Genomic DNA, 18,706 nt, shown 5'->3' with positions numbered 1-18,706 from the left:
GGGAATATATCCAAAGAAAAACATGATCCAAAAGGATACAGGCATCTCAATGTTCATTGCATCACTGTTTACAGCAGCCAAGACATGGAAGCAATATAAATGTCCCTTGACAAAGGAATGGATAAAGAAAATGTGGTACATATATACAGTGGAATATTACTCAGCCTTAAAAAGTATGAAATAAGGCCATTTATAGCAACATGGATGGACCTAGAAAGTGTCATACAGAGCAAAGTAAATCAGAGACAGAAGGAGAAATATCAAATTTCTCAAATGAACTTACAAAACCAAAAGAGACAGGCTTAGAAAACAAACAGAGCTACTGAGGTAAGGGATAGTTATGGAGTTTGGGAAGGTCATGTACACACTGCTATATTCAAAATGGATAACCAACAAGGACCTATTATACAGCACATGGAACTCTACTCATCGTTTGTGCCAGCCTGCAAGGTTTGGGAGAGAATGGAAACATGTATATGTATGGCTGAGTCCCTTCACTGTTCACCCGAAACTACTAAAACATTGTTAATCATCTATCAGTTCAGTCAGTTCAGTTCAGTTGCTCAGCCGTGTCCGACTCTTTGAGACCCCATGAATTGCAGCACGCCAGGCCTCCCTGTCCATCACCAACTCCCAGAGTTTACTCAAACTCATGCCCATCAAGTCGGTGATGCCATCCAGCCATCTCATCCTCTGTCGTCCCCTTCTCTTCCTGCCCCCAATCCCTCCCAGCATCGGGGTCTTTTCCAATGAGTCAACTCTTCACATGAGGTGGCCAAGGTATTGGAGTTTCAGCTTCAGCATCAGTCCTTCCAGTGAACACCCAGGACTGATCTCCTTCTATACCCCGATACAAAAAAGATTGACATTTGGGGGAAAAAAAAGAGGCTGAATTTGTAGGCAGTCATTTGTTTCCAGAAATTAAGGCTACCCTTCATCACTAGGGCTTCCTGGGTGGCTCAGCACGAAAGAATCTGCCTGCAATGTAGAAGATCTTGGTTCAATCCCTGGGTCAGAAAGATCCCCTGGAGAAGGAAATGGCAACCCACTCCAGTATTCTTCCCTGGGAAATCCCATGGACAGAGGAGCCTAACAGACTACAGTCCATGTTGCAAAAGGGTTGCACACGACTTAGCACCTAAACAACAACATCCTTCATCACTGCTCATTCCATAATAAAGTTCACAAATAAGTAAATATTCTAAAATGATCTGGATAGACTTTATAATTTAAACCAACTGCTGGCAAGATTATTGTGAGGAAGAGATGTCAAAGCAAAGCTTCTTTAACATGGCTATGTAGAGAAAAAAGTAATTTGTCGTCAAAGCTTTGGAAATATTAAACAATACTTGTAACTATTACCAAAGAAAAATATTCCAGGTATGCTGCTGCTGCTGCTAAGTCACTTCAGTCATGTCCGACTCTGTGCGACCCCAGAGACGGCAGCCCACCAGGATCCCCCATCCCTGGGATTCTCCAGGCAAGAACACTGGAGTGGGTTGCCACTTCCTTCTCCAATGCATGAAAGTGAAAAGTGAAAGGGAAGTCACTCAGTAGTGTCCGACTCTTAGCAGACCCATGGACTGCAGCCCACCAGGCTCCTCCATCCATGGGATTTCCCAGGGAAGAGTACTGGAGTGGGTTGCCATTGCCTTCTCCAATTCTAGGGATGAGATATAATACTAATAATATCCTATTTCCCCACAATCAAAAAAGAGTAGGAGGAAAAGTATCATTTTATAATGCTTAAAAAGTATTGTCACATGGATCATACCATACGTACTCTTAAAACCCTGTAAGAGTGAATGGCACAGGAAACAAAGGGAAAATGTGGGGGGGGGGGAGGAAACTGAGTCAGAAAGAAGAGATCTGGACAAGACCAAAGACATGAATGACAAAGACAAGTTTCTTGAATACAAATACCATGAATTCTCAACTACATCATACTGTTTCTACAGTTCTACAGTGACACAACAGCAATGTACAATTTTACCAACATTCTCAATAATGAACTCTATAATCTATTTGTTTTCCAAGCTCTCAATTTTTTGTCATATTATGAAGAGATAAATCCTTTAAACAGCTCCATCTGAAGACCCTAAAGGAAGGAGAACTATAAAAGAGATACAGAGAAATAGACTCAAAGATTAAATAAACCAAGGGCAAGAGATTCATGAGACAAAAGGTTAGGAAAAGGACAAATACCCCAAACAGGAACCAGGATCATCCTTAGTAGCCACAATAGAACGTGAACAGAAAAATCTTTCCAGAAGCAGCTCAATTGCAACGTGATATTGCTGTGTTACTGCAGAAGTAAATGTACTCTGGCATGTATGTTTATATGCATCTGTCTAGCTGGCAAGCTGGCTCGCAACACAAGAACAAATTATCCCCAAAGAATTCTGTGGCAGTTTTCAGACATGCATACAGCTATAGGGAGTTAATAATAAATGTTATGGAAACTAGAATAGAAAGGGAAACAGCAGAAGTAAGATAAAGTACAGGCCATAAGGTCTCTTGTACTTTGGTATGTATAAGCCACAGGTTTGAGACTAGGTTTCCCAGCACTCAGGGTCAGACAGAAATGTAATCCGATACCAATTCAGTATCTATCCAAAGAAAATAGATGAATTTTTCAGCAGATGTACAGCAATCTCTGGTTCTGAAGCCTGAGAGAAATCACACTCTGAGGTTCTCATAAAGAGGACACTCTGGACAGTACAGATATTGATCCCCTCAGTCCTTGGGACAGCCAGAAAGACAGACTGAAGCAAGATCTGATGGAGCAACATGTGTGAAAAAGATTGGAAAGCACTGCTTTAGAAGTAATATTGCTAGAATAAAAATGCACAATTCATCAAGAATTGCCTGAAACAAAACTTTTACTCCAATTCTAGTTTTATTGGGCAACCTTCTCATCTGTAATCTAATCTCTATCCTCCTGGAAATTTCCATACAATCAAGCTGGTCACAATTTTCATACAAAGTTATTTTTCCACTGCTTAAAATCAGTTTCTTGTTGCCAAGCTGACTCTGAGTCCTTACAAAACTTCCTTCCCATTCATTACTTGCCTAGTTTTCCTTCAAAAAACATCACTGAACTCTCAATACCAAAATTCAGTTTTTTTTTCTACTCTCTTCCCTTCAGATCAGGTCCTGCTTCTCTCCAGCTTGAGCTTTACCTGACACTTAATAATGTCCTGGTTTTCTAGTCTGATCTTGCCCAGGGTACTTTCTGTAGCCACCCCCTTCCTCCCTGGCCTGCATGCACAGTCCTCATCACGGCCCTCTTCCAGGCCAGGTACTATGTTCTAGTCATGGCCTGGTCTCAAACTAAGGATCCTTCTCCATATGTACACTTGCTCTGGAAGGAGTATAGTAGCACTTGTGAGCATGTACACAAGGAATTAGTTCCCTGGTACTTCATTACCATGGGTGAACTAACTGGTAGTTTCTGCACTAAAAGAATCTATACCAGATCCTGACCTTGCAGATCGTGTCAGGAAATAGGCAAATATATACCCACACTGAAACTGTCAAGAAGCTCTAGATACATCACAGTACTATGGAAGACACAACCGCAAGAGAAGCATTTCAGCTGGTCTAATGGAGCAGAGCTTGATGTGACAGTTGGTGCAATGGGGTCACACATAAGGTCCTACAAATGGACCACAGCCAGAAGGAAATGAACACTTTTTTAGATGAGAGCAGCATACAAAGCTCCTCACATACTGGTCCCCTGCACTACGGCATCTGTAGGTAGTGATCACTGCCAGCAACACCAGCTTTATAAAGAATTTTAGTGAAACATGTAGCTAATTATATTTTACATGATTTCCCAAAGCTACCGTAGACAGAAATTGCTTTGTAACCTTTGCCATCATTGTAGAATCAATGTACTTGGAGGCAATCTAAAATCTAGAGTGGATTCTCCGTGATCAACATTTTATTTCATCAAATTGAAATAAAAGAAATGTACTGTAAAAACAAATTATAGTCATGTTCACTTTCTTAGCAAAGTCAGTTTAAATAAAGTAAGCTAACTGAAAAATATAGGCCAAAGATGGCGAATAACTGGCACATTTGTTGCCATACTTCCCACTGCAGTTTTGCTTCCTTCAGTCTTTCCTACTAGTGGTAAAGAATCTGCCTGCCAATGCAGAAGACTCAAGAGACGAGGGTTTGATCCCTGGGTCAGGAAGATTCCCTGGAGTAGGAAATAGCAACCCACTCTGGTATTCTTGCCTGAAAAAATTCCATGGACAGAGGAGTCTAACAGGCTACAGTCCATGGGATCACAAAGAGTCAGACAAGACTGAGCAACTGAACATGTATCTTAGATAGGGTATTGATTTAGAGTGATCACTATATTTCAGGATCTGGAATCCTTAACTTGCATTTTTTGGAAATAGCTGACTTTGGTCCTGCATCCAGAGTTGATTAGCCTCAAAGGACAGGCTTAAACTCAGTCAACCCTCAGAAACTGCTGCTGGGGCCAAAGGAAATCTTTCCAGGTGCCAGAAAACTGATGTCTTAAGTCAAATTTTTAGTATTAAAATGCCTAGAAAGACAAAATAATAATCAAAAGCCAGTTAGGGAAGCAGAAAATCAGCACAAAGTGGGTAGGTAACAAAAACAATACTACTTTGGTGGTTCTACTTCCCTGGAGTTCATGCATATCATTACTCTTCCTTGAATAAGGCCTTTGTTTCAACAAGGAGAAAAAAATCAATTAAGCATTAGCTTTCTTAGTATAATTCATTCCAGCCTGCATCTCTCAACTGGAATTAGGCACTCCCAAATGTCTGCGGTCACATATTAAAAGACAACCATCCCTGGTCACTACTGCACTTGTAAACCTCTTCCAAATAGCATTAATTTTTAATAGAGAATTCATTCATAAATGACTATCAACCTTTGTTACAATTACTAGAGACACCCACTAACCAGTTTATAGATCACATAGTTAAAATATAGCCTTATATTTCACAAAGGTGCTAGTATCTTTCTAAAAAAGAGTGTTCATCAAAGAATCCATATATTCCATAACTAGATCTCTTAAAATTCTGGAAATAGTTAAGATAAGAACTATATTGTGTATGGGGCTTCTCCAATGGCTCACAGGGTAAAGAATTCACCTGTAATGCAAGAGACCTGGGTTCAATCCCTGGATCAGGAAGATCTTCTGGAGAAGGGAATGGCAATCCACTCAAGTATTCTGGCCTGGAGAATTCCATGGACAGAGGAGTCTGGTGGGCTACAGTCCATGGAGTATCAAACAGTCAGACATGACTGAGTGATTAACATACAAACACAGACCTTCACACAATATCATGTATGTTTGCATTATTTTATGTTTAAAACATAAAAGCAATGATATGAAGTGCTTTGGAAGAGAAACAGGTGGCGCCATTGTAGCTAGACGGTTACAAAGGAGAGTTGTTTCAGCAATAATAATCCTGTTTCCTGGACACATTCTCTAAACTGGCTAAAAGAATGTGAGACTTCTAATGAAGCCACTCTCCCATGGATCATGGCTAGGTTTCTGGTTTGGACCACACTAGCCTATACACATTCTTTATATCTGAATGCTGAAGAGTAAAGTAAAGGGTGATTTCCTGGAGAATCTGAGTCAAGCTCTTTCACAAGCCTTGGTCAATATTAACAGCTCATTGTCTAGTATCCTAGGAGCAACTGTTTAGTCATAAACAAGGAAAGTCCAGGACCAAATTAGTGAAGCATTTGCATATTATAATTTTTATTTATCTACTGTGATAGCTCAACTAAACTACCTGAAAATTAAAGACTTTAAGCCCAAAAAGTTCCCACTTCAGCAACTAACATAATCACCTTTTGTTTTTTTTTTTCTGTGCTAGTTACTCAGTTATGTCCAACTTTTTGTGACCCCATGAACTGTAGCATGCCATGCTCCTCTGTCCATAGGGTTTTCCAGGCAAGAATACTGAAGTGAGTTGCCATCCTCTTCTCCAGGGGATCTTCCCAAACCAGCGATCAAACTTGGGTCTCCTGCATTGTTGCAAGCATATTCTTTACCATCTGAGCTACCAGGGATACAGGAATAAGTAGCATTCAACAGTTACCCTCAAACTTCATTTAACTAAGGGTTAAAGTTCTCATGACTAAAGACTGAAAGACATTCAGTCTCATGACCTGAAGACTGAATCCAGGGAAACTGATTGGTTAAATGTTTAGTAACCTCTTGACTACCCTCTGGTTGAAACCCAAAATAGGCAACCAAAGAGAGATGGAGGAAAAGCAGTGACTAGATAATTCACAAAGAGGATAATAAAATCTTAAAAGAAGGGTGGGATCAAAATGGCAGAGTAGGAAGAACTTGAGCTCACCTCCTCCCATGGACACACCAAGACTACAATTACATATATAAGAACTCTCTCTGAGAACAACTTGAAGACTAGTACAACGTCTCTGCTACATTAGGATATAAAGAAAAAACAACATGAAGATATGTAGGAGGGATAAAGGTGAGATCTAGTCAAGACCCTCATCCGTAGACTGGCAACCCACACAAGTGGGAGTGCCGTGCTGTTTTTAGTAGCTCAGTCAGTTCCAACTCTTTGTACCCCATGGACTATAGCCCACCAGGCTCCTCTATCCATGGGGATTCTCCAGGCAAGAATACTGGAGCAGGTAGTGCCCTCCTCGAGGGGACCTTACCAAACAAGGGACTGAACCCAGATTTCCCACATTGCAGGTGACTCTTTACCTGGTGTCTGAGCCACCAGGAAGCCCACGAGTGGGAGGGGCTATCACAGCCACGGACGCCCAGCTAAAGAGCAAGGAATCCAAGTCCCATGTTGGTAACTCTAGGACAGGGGATCTGCATGAAAAATATGAGGCCCCATAAAGTATGACTTTTGAAAACCAATGGGTCTTACATACAGAAGAGCTAGAGGACTCTGACAAGAAACCAAAACTCCACTCTTAACGGGCTCATGCACAAACTCACTCACTCTGAATCCAACTATCACAGAGGCAACAGACTGAATAATGCCTACCAAATCCGCCGTAGTATGTCCCTTACCTGTGCCCACTCCAGCTCCAGGTTCCCTGCCAAGACAGCCCCCACTCAGCATGACTCAAGACCCTCCTTCTTTCCCAGCCCATGCCCACTTCAGTTCCAGCCAGCCCACCAAAGCCAACCAGCACATGCATGCTATAGCGGAATGCTCCTACACATGAACATGACTTCAAGACTGAAGGAAATAACTGTTTTGCTTAAAACATGGAAACAAACACAGAAAGTATAACAAAATGAGGATACAGAAAAAATGTTCTAAATGAAGGAAACTGATAAAACCCCCGGAAAAAAACTAATGAAAAAGAGATAATTTGCCTGATAAAGAATTCAAAGTAATGGTCATAAAAATTCTCACCAAATGCAAAATAAGAAATGAACACAGTGATAATCTCAATAAAGAGTTAGAATATATAGGACTGAACCAACCAGAGGTGAAGAATAAAATAAATGAAATGACAAATACACTAGATGGAATCAACAACTGGTTGGTAGATACAGAAGAATACATAAGCAATCTGGAAAACAGAATAGTGTAAGTCGCTCAGTATAAAGAGTAAAAACAAAGAAATAAAAAAATGAGGATAATTTAAGAATCCCTAAAACTACACCAAGCATGCTAACATTCATAGTATAGGGGTCCCAGAGGGAGAGAAGCAAGAAGGATAGGTCAGAAAACCTATTTGAAGAAAACTTCCTTAAATTGGGAATGGAAACATATCTAGGTTCAGGAAGCACAGAGAATTCCAAATAAGATAAACCCAAAGACACCCACACCAAGACATACTACAATTAAAATGGAAAAATTTAAAAATAAAGATAGAATGCTAAAGGCAGCAAAAAGAAACAACTAGTCACATACAAGGAAACCCCTAGGCTAAAGCCAATTTTTCAGCAAAAGCTTTACGGGTCAGAAAAGAGGGGCATGATACAGTTAATGTGCTAAAAAACCTTACAACCAAGAATACTCTAGCAGGCAATATTATCATTCAGAATTGGAGGAGAGATAAAGAATTTCCCAGACAACAAAAAGTAAGAATTCATCACTACTAAATTAGCTTTATAAGAAATGATAAAGGGATTTCTTTAAGTAGAAAGAAAGGTCATAGCAAGAAATCAGAAAATATACAAAAGAACAAAATTTCACTAGTAAAAGCAAATAAATAGCAAAGGAAGTGGATCAAACATTTAAAAAGCTGTGAAAGTTAAAGACAAAGGCATAAAAACAGCCACAAATACAATAAGTAGTTAAGGAATACACAATGCAAAAAGATGAAAAATATTAAATAAAAAACATAAAACATGGAGAGGTAAAAAGGTTGTTCTTTCATAATTCTTGAAAATTTAAGCAACTATTGAATACACTGCTGTATATATAGATTTGCAAGTACAAAGAGAAACCTATAATATATACTAAAAGTAAAAAGAAAGAATTCAAATATAACAGTAAAGAAAATCATCAAACCACAAGGAAAGAGAATATAAGAAGAAATTACAGAAACAACCAGAAAGGGAGCATATATCATCATCAATTGGGATTTATCCATGAACTCAAGAATAGTTGAATAAGGACAAATAAATCAATGTGATACATCATATTAACAAAAGATTAAAAATACATGATGATCTCAATAGATGCAGAAAAAGCGTTTGAAAATATTGACATAAATCTATGATAAATTGAAGACAACACAAAGGAATGGAAAAATATTCTGTGCTCATGGATCAGTTCAGTTCAGTTCTGTTGCTCAGTCATGACCCCATGGACTGCAGCACACCAGGCTTCCCTCTCCATCACCAACTCCTGGAGGTTACTCAAACTCATGTCCATTGAGTCAGTGATATCATCCAACCATCTCATCCTCTTCTTCCCACCTTCAACCTGTCCCAGCATCAGGGGCTTTTCAAATGAGTCAGCTCTTCACATGAGGTGACCAAAGTATTGGAGTTTCAGCTTCAGCATCAGTCTTTCCAATGAATATTCAGAACAGATTTCCTTTAGGAGGGACTGGTTGGATCTCCTTGCAGTCCAGTGGACTCCTAAGAGAGACTCTCAAGCTGTGGAGAACAACACCACAGTTCAAAAGCATCAATTCTTGGTGCTCAGCTTTCTTTATAATCTAACTTTCACATCCATACATGACTACTGGAAAAACCACAGCTTTGACTAGATGGAACAATGTTGAAAAAGTAATATCTCTGCTTTTTAATATACTGTCTAGGTTGGTCATAACTTTTCTTTCAAGGAGCAAGTGTCTTTTAATTTCATGGCTGCAGTCACCATCTGCAGTGATTTTGGAGCCCAAAATAATAAAGTCTGCCACTGTTTCCACTTTTCCTCATCTATTTGCCATGAAGTGATGGGACCAGATGCCATGATCTTAGTTTTCTGAATGTTCAGCTTTAAGCCATATTTTCACTCTGCTCTTTCACTTTCATCAAGAGGCTCTTTAGTTCTTCACTTTCTGCCATAAGGGTGGTGTCATCTGCATATCTGAAGTTATTGATACTTCTCCGAGCAATCTTGATTCCAGGTTGTCCTTCAACCAGTCCAGCATTTCTCATGGTGTACTCTGCATATAAGTTAAATAAGCAGGGTGACAATATATAGCCTTGACATACTCCTTTCCCAATTTGGAAACCAGTCTGTTGTTCCATGTCCAGTACTAACTGTTGCTTCTTGACCTGCATAAAGATTTCTCAGGAGGCAGGGTCAGGTGGTCTGGTATTCCCATCTCTTGAAGAATTTTCCAGTTTGTTGTAATCCACATAGTCAAAGGCTTTGGCTTACTCAATAAAGCAGATGTATTTTTTCTGGAACTCTCTTGCTTTTTTGATGATCCAGCGGAGTGTTGGCAATTTGATCTCTGCCTTTTCTAAATCTAGCTTTAACATCTGGAAGTTCACGGTTCACGAACTGTTGAAGCCTGGCTTGGAGAATTTTGAGCATTACTTTGCTAGCATGTGAGATGAGTGCAACTGTGTGGTAGTTTGAGCATTCTTTGGCATTGCCTTTCTTTGGGATTTTAATGAAAACTGACCTTTTCCAATCCTGTGGCCACTGTTGAGTTTTCCAAATTTGCTGGTATATTGAGTGCAGCACTTTCACAGCATCATCTTTCAGGATTTGAAATTCCTCAACTGGAATTCCATCACCTCCACTGGCTTTTTTTGTAGTGATGCTTTCTGAGGCCCACCTGACTTCACATTCCAGGTGTCTGGCTCTAGGTGAGTGATCAAACCATCCTGGTTATCTGGGTTGTGATTTGGTACAGTTCTGTGCATTCTCACCACCTCTTCTAATATCTTCTGCTTCTGTAGGACCATGTCATTCCTGTCCTTTATAGTACCCATCTTTGCATGAAATGTTCCCTTGATATCTCTAATCTTCTTGAAGAGATCTCTAATCTTTCCCATTCTATTTTTTCCCTCTATTTCAGTGCATTGTTCACTTAGAAAGTCTTTCTTATCTCTCCTTGCTCTTTTTTCGGACTCGACATTCAAATGGGTGTATCTTTCCTTTCCTCCTTTGCCTTTCATGTCTTTTCTTTTCTCAGCTATTTGTAAGGCCTCCTCAGACAACTATTTTTCCTTTCTGCATTTCTTTTTCTTGGGAATGGTCTTGATCACCGCCTCCTGTACAATGTCACACACCTCCATCCATAGTTCTTCAGGTACTCTATCAGACCTAATCCCTTGAATCTATTTCTCACTTCCACTGTATAGTCATAAGGGATTTGACTTAGGTCATACCTGAATGGTCTAGTGGTTTTCCCTACTTTCCTCAATTTAAGTCTGAATTTGGCAATAAGGAGTTCATGATCTGAGCCACAGTCAGCTCCTGGTCTTATTTTTGCTGACTGTATAGAGCTTCTCATCTTTGGCTCATGGATAGGAAGAATAAATATTGCTAAAATACTCAAACTACTCAAAGCAATATACAGAGTCAATGAAATCCCAATCAAAACATCAATAACATTTTTCATAGAACTGTAAAAAATAAACCTACAATTTGTATAGAAACACAAAATACCCTGAATATCAAAACAATCTTAATATATGAAAACAAAGTTGGAATTATCACACTGCTAAAAAGCTTTAATAATCAAAAATGTAAGAAACTGTCACAAAACAGATATATAAATGTAACAAAATACAGAACCCAGAAATAAACCCATATTTATATGGACACTCAGTCAAGGAAGCAAAACTATACACTGAAGAAAATACAGCCTCTTTTAAATGGTCCTGGGAAAACTAGACAGCCATAAGCAAAAGAATGAAACTGGAACATTTTCTTTCACCATATACAAAAATAAACTCAAAATGGATCAAAGACTTAAATATAAAACCTTAACCATAAAATTCCTGGAAGAAAACATGGGCAGTAGTATGCTCTGTGATTTTTTCAATCTGTCTCCCCAGGCAAAAGAAACAAAAGCAAAAATAAACAAATGAGACTACATCAAATTAGAAAACTTTTGCATAACAACAACAAAATAATAATAATAAAATGAAAAGGGAAAGTGCAGTCTACTGAATGGGAGACGATATTTGCAAATCATATATCTGACAAGGAATTAACATCAAAAATATGTATAGAACTCACAAAACTCAACATCAAAAAAGTCAATAATCCAATTAAAAATGAGCAGAGGCCTATAGACATTTCTTTCAAGGACTATATTTAGACGGCCAACATACATATGATAAGGTTCTCAACATCTTTAATCATCAGGGAGAAGCAAACAAAAACCACAATGAGATATCACCTCACACCTGTCAGCATAGCTATTATAAAAAATCAAGAAATAGCAAGTGCTGGTGAGGATGTGAAGAAAAGGGAACCCCCACGCACTGTTTAGGGGAATGTAAATTGGTGCAACTACTATGGAAAACAGAAAAAGTTTCCTTAAAAATTTTAAAAGAGAACTAATATATGATCCAAACATTCCACTTCTGGGTACTTATCTGAAGAAAAGAAAACACTAATTTTAAAAGATATATGCAGTCTATGTTTATTGCAGCATTATTTACAATAGTCAATATGTGGAAATAACCTAAGTTTCCATCAACAGATAAATGGATAAAGAAGATGTAGTACACATAAATACTATGGAGTACTACTCAGCCATAAGAAAACTAAACTCTTGCCATTTGAAACAACATGTATGGACCTTCAGGGTATCATACTAAATAAACGACAAATACTGTAAGGTTTCAATTATATGTAGACTCTAAAAATAAAAAATAAACAAGCTCAAGAGAAATAGTCTCAAGAGAAAAAAAATCTAATGGATTCCAGAGATCAGGGATATGGGGAGATTGGTGAAAAATATGTCAGGAATTAAGAGGTACAAACTCCCACTTACAAACCAAATATGTCATGGTGTAGTAATGTACAGCATAGGGAATATAATCAATAATATTGCAAAACTCTGTATGGTGACCTACAGTAACTTGACTTCTAGTGGCAAATATTTCATAAAGTATAAGAATAATGAATCACAATGTTGTACACCTCATACTAATATAATATTGTACATAGGTTTTACTTCAATTAAAAAAAAAAATCCTAAAAAGCAATCATAGTCAACAAAAGAGTCCAAAATGCAGTACTTAGATGCAATCTCAAAAACGACAGAATGATCTCTGTTCATTTCCAAGGCAAACCATTCAACATTAAAGTAATCCAAGTCTATGCCCCAACCAGTAATGCTGAAGAAGCTGAAGGTGAATGGTTCTATGAAGACCTACAAGACCTTCTAGAACTAACACCCCCAAAAGATGTCCTTTTCATTATAGGGGACTGGAATGCAAAAGTAGGAAGTCAAGAAATACCTGGAGTGACAGGCAAATTTGGCCCTGCGGTACAGAATGAAGCAGGGCAAAGGCTAATAGAGTTCTGCCAAGAGAACACACTGGTCATAGCAAACACTCTCTTCCAAGGACACAAGAAAAGACTCTACACATGGACATCACCAGATGGTCAACACCGAATTCAGATTGATTATATTCCTTGCAGCCAAAGATGGAGAAGCTCTATACAGTCAACAAAAACAAAATCAGGAGCTGACTGTGGCTCAGATCATGAACTGCTTATTGGCAAATTCAGACTTAAATTGAAGAAAGTAGGGAAAACCACAGGACCATTCAGGTATGACCTAAATCAAATCCCTTATGACTATACAGTGGAAGTGAGAAACAGATTTAAGGGACTAGATCTGATAGACAGAGTGCCTGAAGAACTATGGACAGAGGTTTGTGACATTAAACAGGAGGCAGGGATCAAGGCCATCCCCAAGAAAAAGAAAGGCAAAAAAGAAAAATGGCTGTCTGAGGAGGCCTTACAAATCGCTGTGAAAAGAAGAGAAGCAAAAAGCAAAGGAGGAAAGGAAAGATATACCCATCTGAATGCAGAGTTCCAAAGAATAGCAAGGAGAGATAAGAAAGCCTTCCTCAGCGATCAATGCAAAGAAACAAAGGAAAACAACAGAGCGGGAAAGACTAGAGATAGCTTCAAGAAAATTAGAGATACCAAGGGAACATTTCATGCAAAGATGGGCTCAATATAGGACAGAAATGGTATGGACTTAACAGAAATAGAAGATATTAAGAAGAAGTGGCAAGAATACACAGAAGAATTGTACAGAAAAGATCTTCACGACCCAGATCATCACAATGGTATGATCACGCACACTCACCTAGAGCCAGACATCCTGGAATGTGAAGTCAAGTGGGCCTTAGGAAGCATCACTACGAACAAAGCTAGTAGAGGTGATGGAATTCCAGTTTAGCTATTTCAAATCCTAAAAGATGATGCTGTGAAAGTGCTGCACTTAATATGTAAGCAAATTTGGACAGCTCAGCAGTGGCCACAGGACTGGAAAAGGTCAGTTTTCATTCCAATCCCAAAGAAAGGGAATATCAAAGAACGCTCAAACTACCGCACAATTGTACTCATCTCACATGCTAGTAAAGTAATGCTTAAAATTCTCCAAGCCAGGCTTCAGCAATGAGTGAACTTCCAGATGTTCAAGCTGGATTTAAAAAAGGCAGAGGAACCAGAGGAACCAACACTCGCTGGACCATCGAAAAGTAACCAAGTTTCAGAAAAATATCAATTTCTGCTTTCTTGACTATGCCAAAGACTTTGATTCTGTGGATCACAATAAACTGTGGAAAATTCTGAAGGAGATGGGAATACCAGACCACCCTACCTGCTTCTTGAGAAACCTGTATGCAGGTCAAGAAGCACGAGTTAGAACTGGATATGGAACAACAGACTGGTTCCAAATAGGAAAAGGAGTATGTCAAGGCTGTATATTGTCACCCTGCTTATTTAACTTATATGCAGAGTACATCATGAGAAATGCTGGACTGGAGGAAGCACAAGCTGGAATCAAGATTGCCGGGAGAAATATCAATAACCTCAGATATGCAGATGACACCACCCTTATGGCAGAAAGTGAAGAACTAAAGAGCCTCTTGATGAAAGTGAAAGAGAAGAGTGAAAAAGTTGGCTTAAAGCTCGACATTCAGAAAACTAAGATCATGGCATCTGGTCCCATCATTTCATGGCAAATAGATGGGGATACAGTGGAAACAGTGGCTGACTTTATTTTTTGGGGCTCCAAAATCACTGCAGATGGTGACTGCAGCCATGAAATTAAAAGATGCTTACTCCTTGGAAGGAAAGTTATGACTAACCTACACAGCATATTAAAAAGCAGAGACATCACTTTGTCAACAAAGATCCATCTAGTCCAGGCTATGGTTTTTCCAGTAGTCATGTATGGATGTGAGAGTTGGACTATAAAGAAAGCTGAGTGCCAAAGAATTTATGCTTTTGAACTGTGGTGTTGGAGAAGACTCTTGAGAGTCCCTTGGACTGCAAGGAGATCCATCCAACCAGTCCATCCTAAAGGAGATCAGTCCTGGGTGTTCATTGGAAGGACTGATGTTGAAGCTGAAACTCCAGTACTTTGGCCACCTGATGCAAAGAGCTGACTCATTTGAAAAGACCCTGATGTTCGGAAAGATTGAGGGCAGGAGGAAAAGGGGATGACAGAGTATGAGATGTTTGGATGGCATCACTGACTCAATGAACATGGGTTTGGGTAGACTCTGGCAGTTGGTGATGGATAGGGAGGCCTGACTTCCTGCGGTTCATGGGGTCACAGAGTTGGACATAACTGAGCAACTGACCTGAAAAAGTTATAGTTGCTCATATTTGTAAATGTGATTACTTGGAAAAGTCTAATATGTTGGCAGTTGCAACTCAATAACCTCCATGCAAATTAAGTAAACCAGATTTTCATTAGTGAAAGTTGAACTATATTGGAGTCTCTTGACTTATTTCATAAAGATGTTTGCAAAAACTTACCTCACTCTATTTGTCTCACATTAACACTCAAAATACTGTGATAGAAATCATTTTAATGCAGGCAGATATAAGATACCTGGTTATCACTAGCATGGCTATTGAATAACTTTATGTTTTAGATATAAACCAGCTATGAAAGAGTCGCTGAATTGTTTTTTAATTTAAAAAGGTATATTACTGGAAAAGACAGCTTGTTAAGGGTCAGGAGAACAGAATATGAAACCTCACTTAAAACACTAGAGCACCCACATGTTTCTCTCAAATTGCTTTCAAATTATTCAAACACACTGTTATAAATATCATGCCTGCATTGAATAAAATACATATATTTTGTTTGAGCTTTTCAATCAAGTTCTTCAAAGCTCTTTGTAGCAGGGATGTGTACTAGGTCTGAGTCAGGACAGGTTAATCAGTTTAAAAACCTACAAAATGAATCAATGCTGGATCTCTTAAATCTTGAATTAAATCCAGGTGGATTATATTTGAACAACAACAAAAGAAAAAAAACACAGTAGATTTTGCAGTTTCCTTGATACCTTTAAGAATAAAACAGATCTCTCTCTTATCTGCCAGAAGAATAGTTACCTTTCTCATGAACCCTCCCCCTCTGTCGTACATTAATTTAGAGGAGCTCAAAAGTTTTACCCAAGAAATAGTTAGCCTACAGATCCACGTGGCTATTCAATTTCTCTAGTTATTTCCATTGATAAGTGCTCATCACTGTCTTATCTGATTTCTTCGTAGCATCTCAGACTTGTCAGCTCACCAAGATACCATTTAGCAGCTAAAGGGGGGGGGGGGGGGGGGGGGTCATCATTAAGTAGCCCACAATGAAACTATCCAGTAGGCCGTTTCTACCAAAACAAATTACAGAAGCACTGGACAACTGGGCCATCTACAGGATCTGACTGGACATCCTGATGTTAAAGTCTAAAGAGAGCGGTTTTTTCCTTAACCTCCGGGTGTTACCCTACGGAATTTATTTTCACGGCATTCTGAAGGATTGGGGGCGGGGAGCCGGGCTTAAGAAAACCAGTGAGTGAAAGGAGGGTTGGATTAATTTGTGGGGCTACTTTAAACAAAATTGCAAAGTTTACTGAGTGGTGACCACGAACTTTTTCCAACAGGAACACATCAGCCTACAACTACAACAAGGCGAAAAATTACAGTTGGCAGGTTTCCGGGGTCGTGGTGTCCGAAACACCACCGTAAGATCCAACAGGCGTCTCTACCAGCTGGCGGACCCCAAGCTTCAAAGGGCGCCCTCGCTCCCAACACCCATTACCGCGGCCAGCGTCTGGGTGCCGCGCCTACACGCGAAGGATACGCTCCAGGTAGTAGGCACCCTCGGCAGCCACCGCCTCGGCGGTGTCCCCGGCAGCCGACAAGCCCGTGCCCAAGGCTTCTTCCAGGACCCGCAGGGCAGAGGAGGGCGTTCCTTGCTGAGCAGCCATCTGGAACGCTCCGGGCGCCTTGCCCCTAACTGGCCGCCGCAGCCCTAAGGCCAACCGCGAAGACGCAGAGGAGCACACACACACACAGCTCTCGCGAGAATGTGACCTCCACCCCTCCCACCACGCGGGCCCGGAAGGGCTGCCTAGAGCCCTAAGCGTTGAAGCTCTCCGCGCTTCCTACGTTACCGGGGCAACCTCCGTTCCCTGGTTACCCTAACACTCAGCACGCAGTGCCTAGAGTGGAAGAGGTGAAATGAAGCAGTGGACTTGGTTTGCACACATTTTCTAACCGAAGTGGCTTGGTTTTCTTGCTTTTGACCCTGAAGCATTTGTTTTTCACTTTGCTTTCTTCTCTAAATTTTTTTTTTTTTTTTTTGGTTCTTACATGCCCATCATCAGTCCCCAAATATTTTAGGCATGTGTAGAGTCCTAGCTGTTCCCAGGGAAAACTAATCGAAAAGAGGAAATCTTTAGCGCCTTGGAGAGGGGAAAAAAAAAATCCTAAAAACTCAGAGACTGGCCCAGGGGAACTACAAATAAAAACCCTAAACAATTCCGTTCTCATGCTCCTTTAAAGTATTAATTATCTGGACGTCTCTTTTGACTTTGGTTTTATATTCTGGGACTTGGACCTTTAGCGTTAATTCTTACCAAAGTAATGCCGTTCCATATGAATTTTGAGGTACAAGTGATCCTAAAATAATGTAGAATAAATGTTTGCCCAATCATGTGCAATCCTTTTGCTAGACATAATTTTCTTCAGGTTTATATTGTGTATGTATCAGAAGCATCTGCAGGGCCCTTTTCTTTACAGATTCTTTTTTAGCCTACAGTCTTGAAAAATTGATGTCAAACAAGCAACTCATAAAAGTTCCCATTTAATACCAAAAAAAAAAATAGTGGTAACTTATAATGAAATGATTAAGAGCTTCATTATTGGAACCAGAGAGGCTGCATTCAGAGCATGACTCCACCATTCAGTTCAGTCACTCAGTCGTGTGTCTTTGCGACTCCATGGACTGCCGCCGGCTAGGCTTCTCTGTCCGTCACCAACTCCCAGAGCGTACTCAAACTCATGTCCCTTGAGTCCCTGATGCCATCCAACCATCTCATTCTCTATCATCCCATTCTCCCCCCACCTTCAGTCTTTCCCAGCATCAGTCTTTTCAAATGAGCCAGTTCTTCACATCAGGTAGCCAAAACATTGGAGTTTCAGCTTCATCAGTCCATCCAATGAACACCCAGGACTAATCTCCTTTAGGAAGGACTAGTTGGATCTCCTTGCAGTCCAAGGGACTCTCAAGAGTCTTCTCCAACACCACAGTTCAAAAGCATCAAGCCTTTGTTTTCTCTTCTCTAAAATAATAATTTTAATATCCACCTTACTAAAATATAGATTAAATGAAATGAAATAATATGAGAAGCACTAAAGGTCATGAAGAAGCAAGGTCTCTACCTACAAAAGTAAATCTTGCTTGTTCAGAAATTTAATTTTTTTTGAAAGAAAAGTGTAATAGACATCTAAATAGAGCTTTATAAAAGCTCCACTCCAATAGAGCTTTATAAAATAGTTTCATTGGATATTTTCATTTTATATCACTATTAAAAGCAAAGTTACCCTCCCCAAATCAGTGTTCAATATATCAAATATTTTCAATATATGTTTATAAAATATAGTTAAAATAGTAAATGTTAGCCAAACCCCAATTGGATATTAAATTTATAAGAAATTTACATATAATAAAAAAATTTCTAAGGCAAAACTTAAATACATTTAGAAATGTCAAATACTCAAACAGGTAGATGTGT

At 39.5% G+C, this 18,706-nt stretch overlaps 1 protein-coding gene across 2 annotated transcripts in view; it reads right to left on the bottom strand.

Annotated features, from left to right (window-relative positions):
- The window catches only part of SPAG16 (sperm associated antigen 16), a 968,306-nt gene extending 951,304 nt beyond the window's left edge, over positions 1-17,002 (bottom strand). For both annotated transcript variants that reach the window (XM_070458611.1, XM_070458612.1), the window contains exon 1: positions 16,771-17,002. In XM_070458611.1, coding sequence (XP_070314712.1) covers positions 16,771-16,897 — 127 coding nt within the window. In that variant the 5' untranslated portion in view covers positions 16,898-17,002. The remainder of the gene's footprint in view (positions 1-16,770) is intronic.
- Positions 17,003-18,706: the final 1,704 nt, after the last annotated feature.

This window comes from Odocoileus virginianus, chromosome 30 (assembly GCF_023699985.2).
Source record: "Odocoileus virginianus isolate 20LAN1187 ecotype Illinois chromosome 30, Ovbor_1.2, whole genome shotgun sequence".
NCBI classification, from domain to species: Eukaryota; Metazoa; Chordata; class Mammalia; order Artiodactyla; family Cervidae; genus Odocoileus; species Odocoileus virginianus.
Note: the sequence above shows the minus strand (reverse complement) of the source record. Positions and strands in the feature narration are given on the sequence as shown.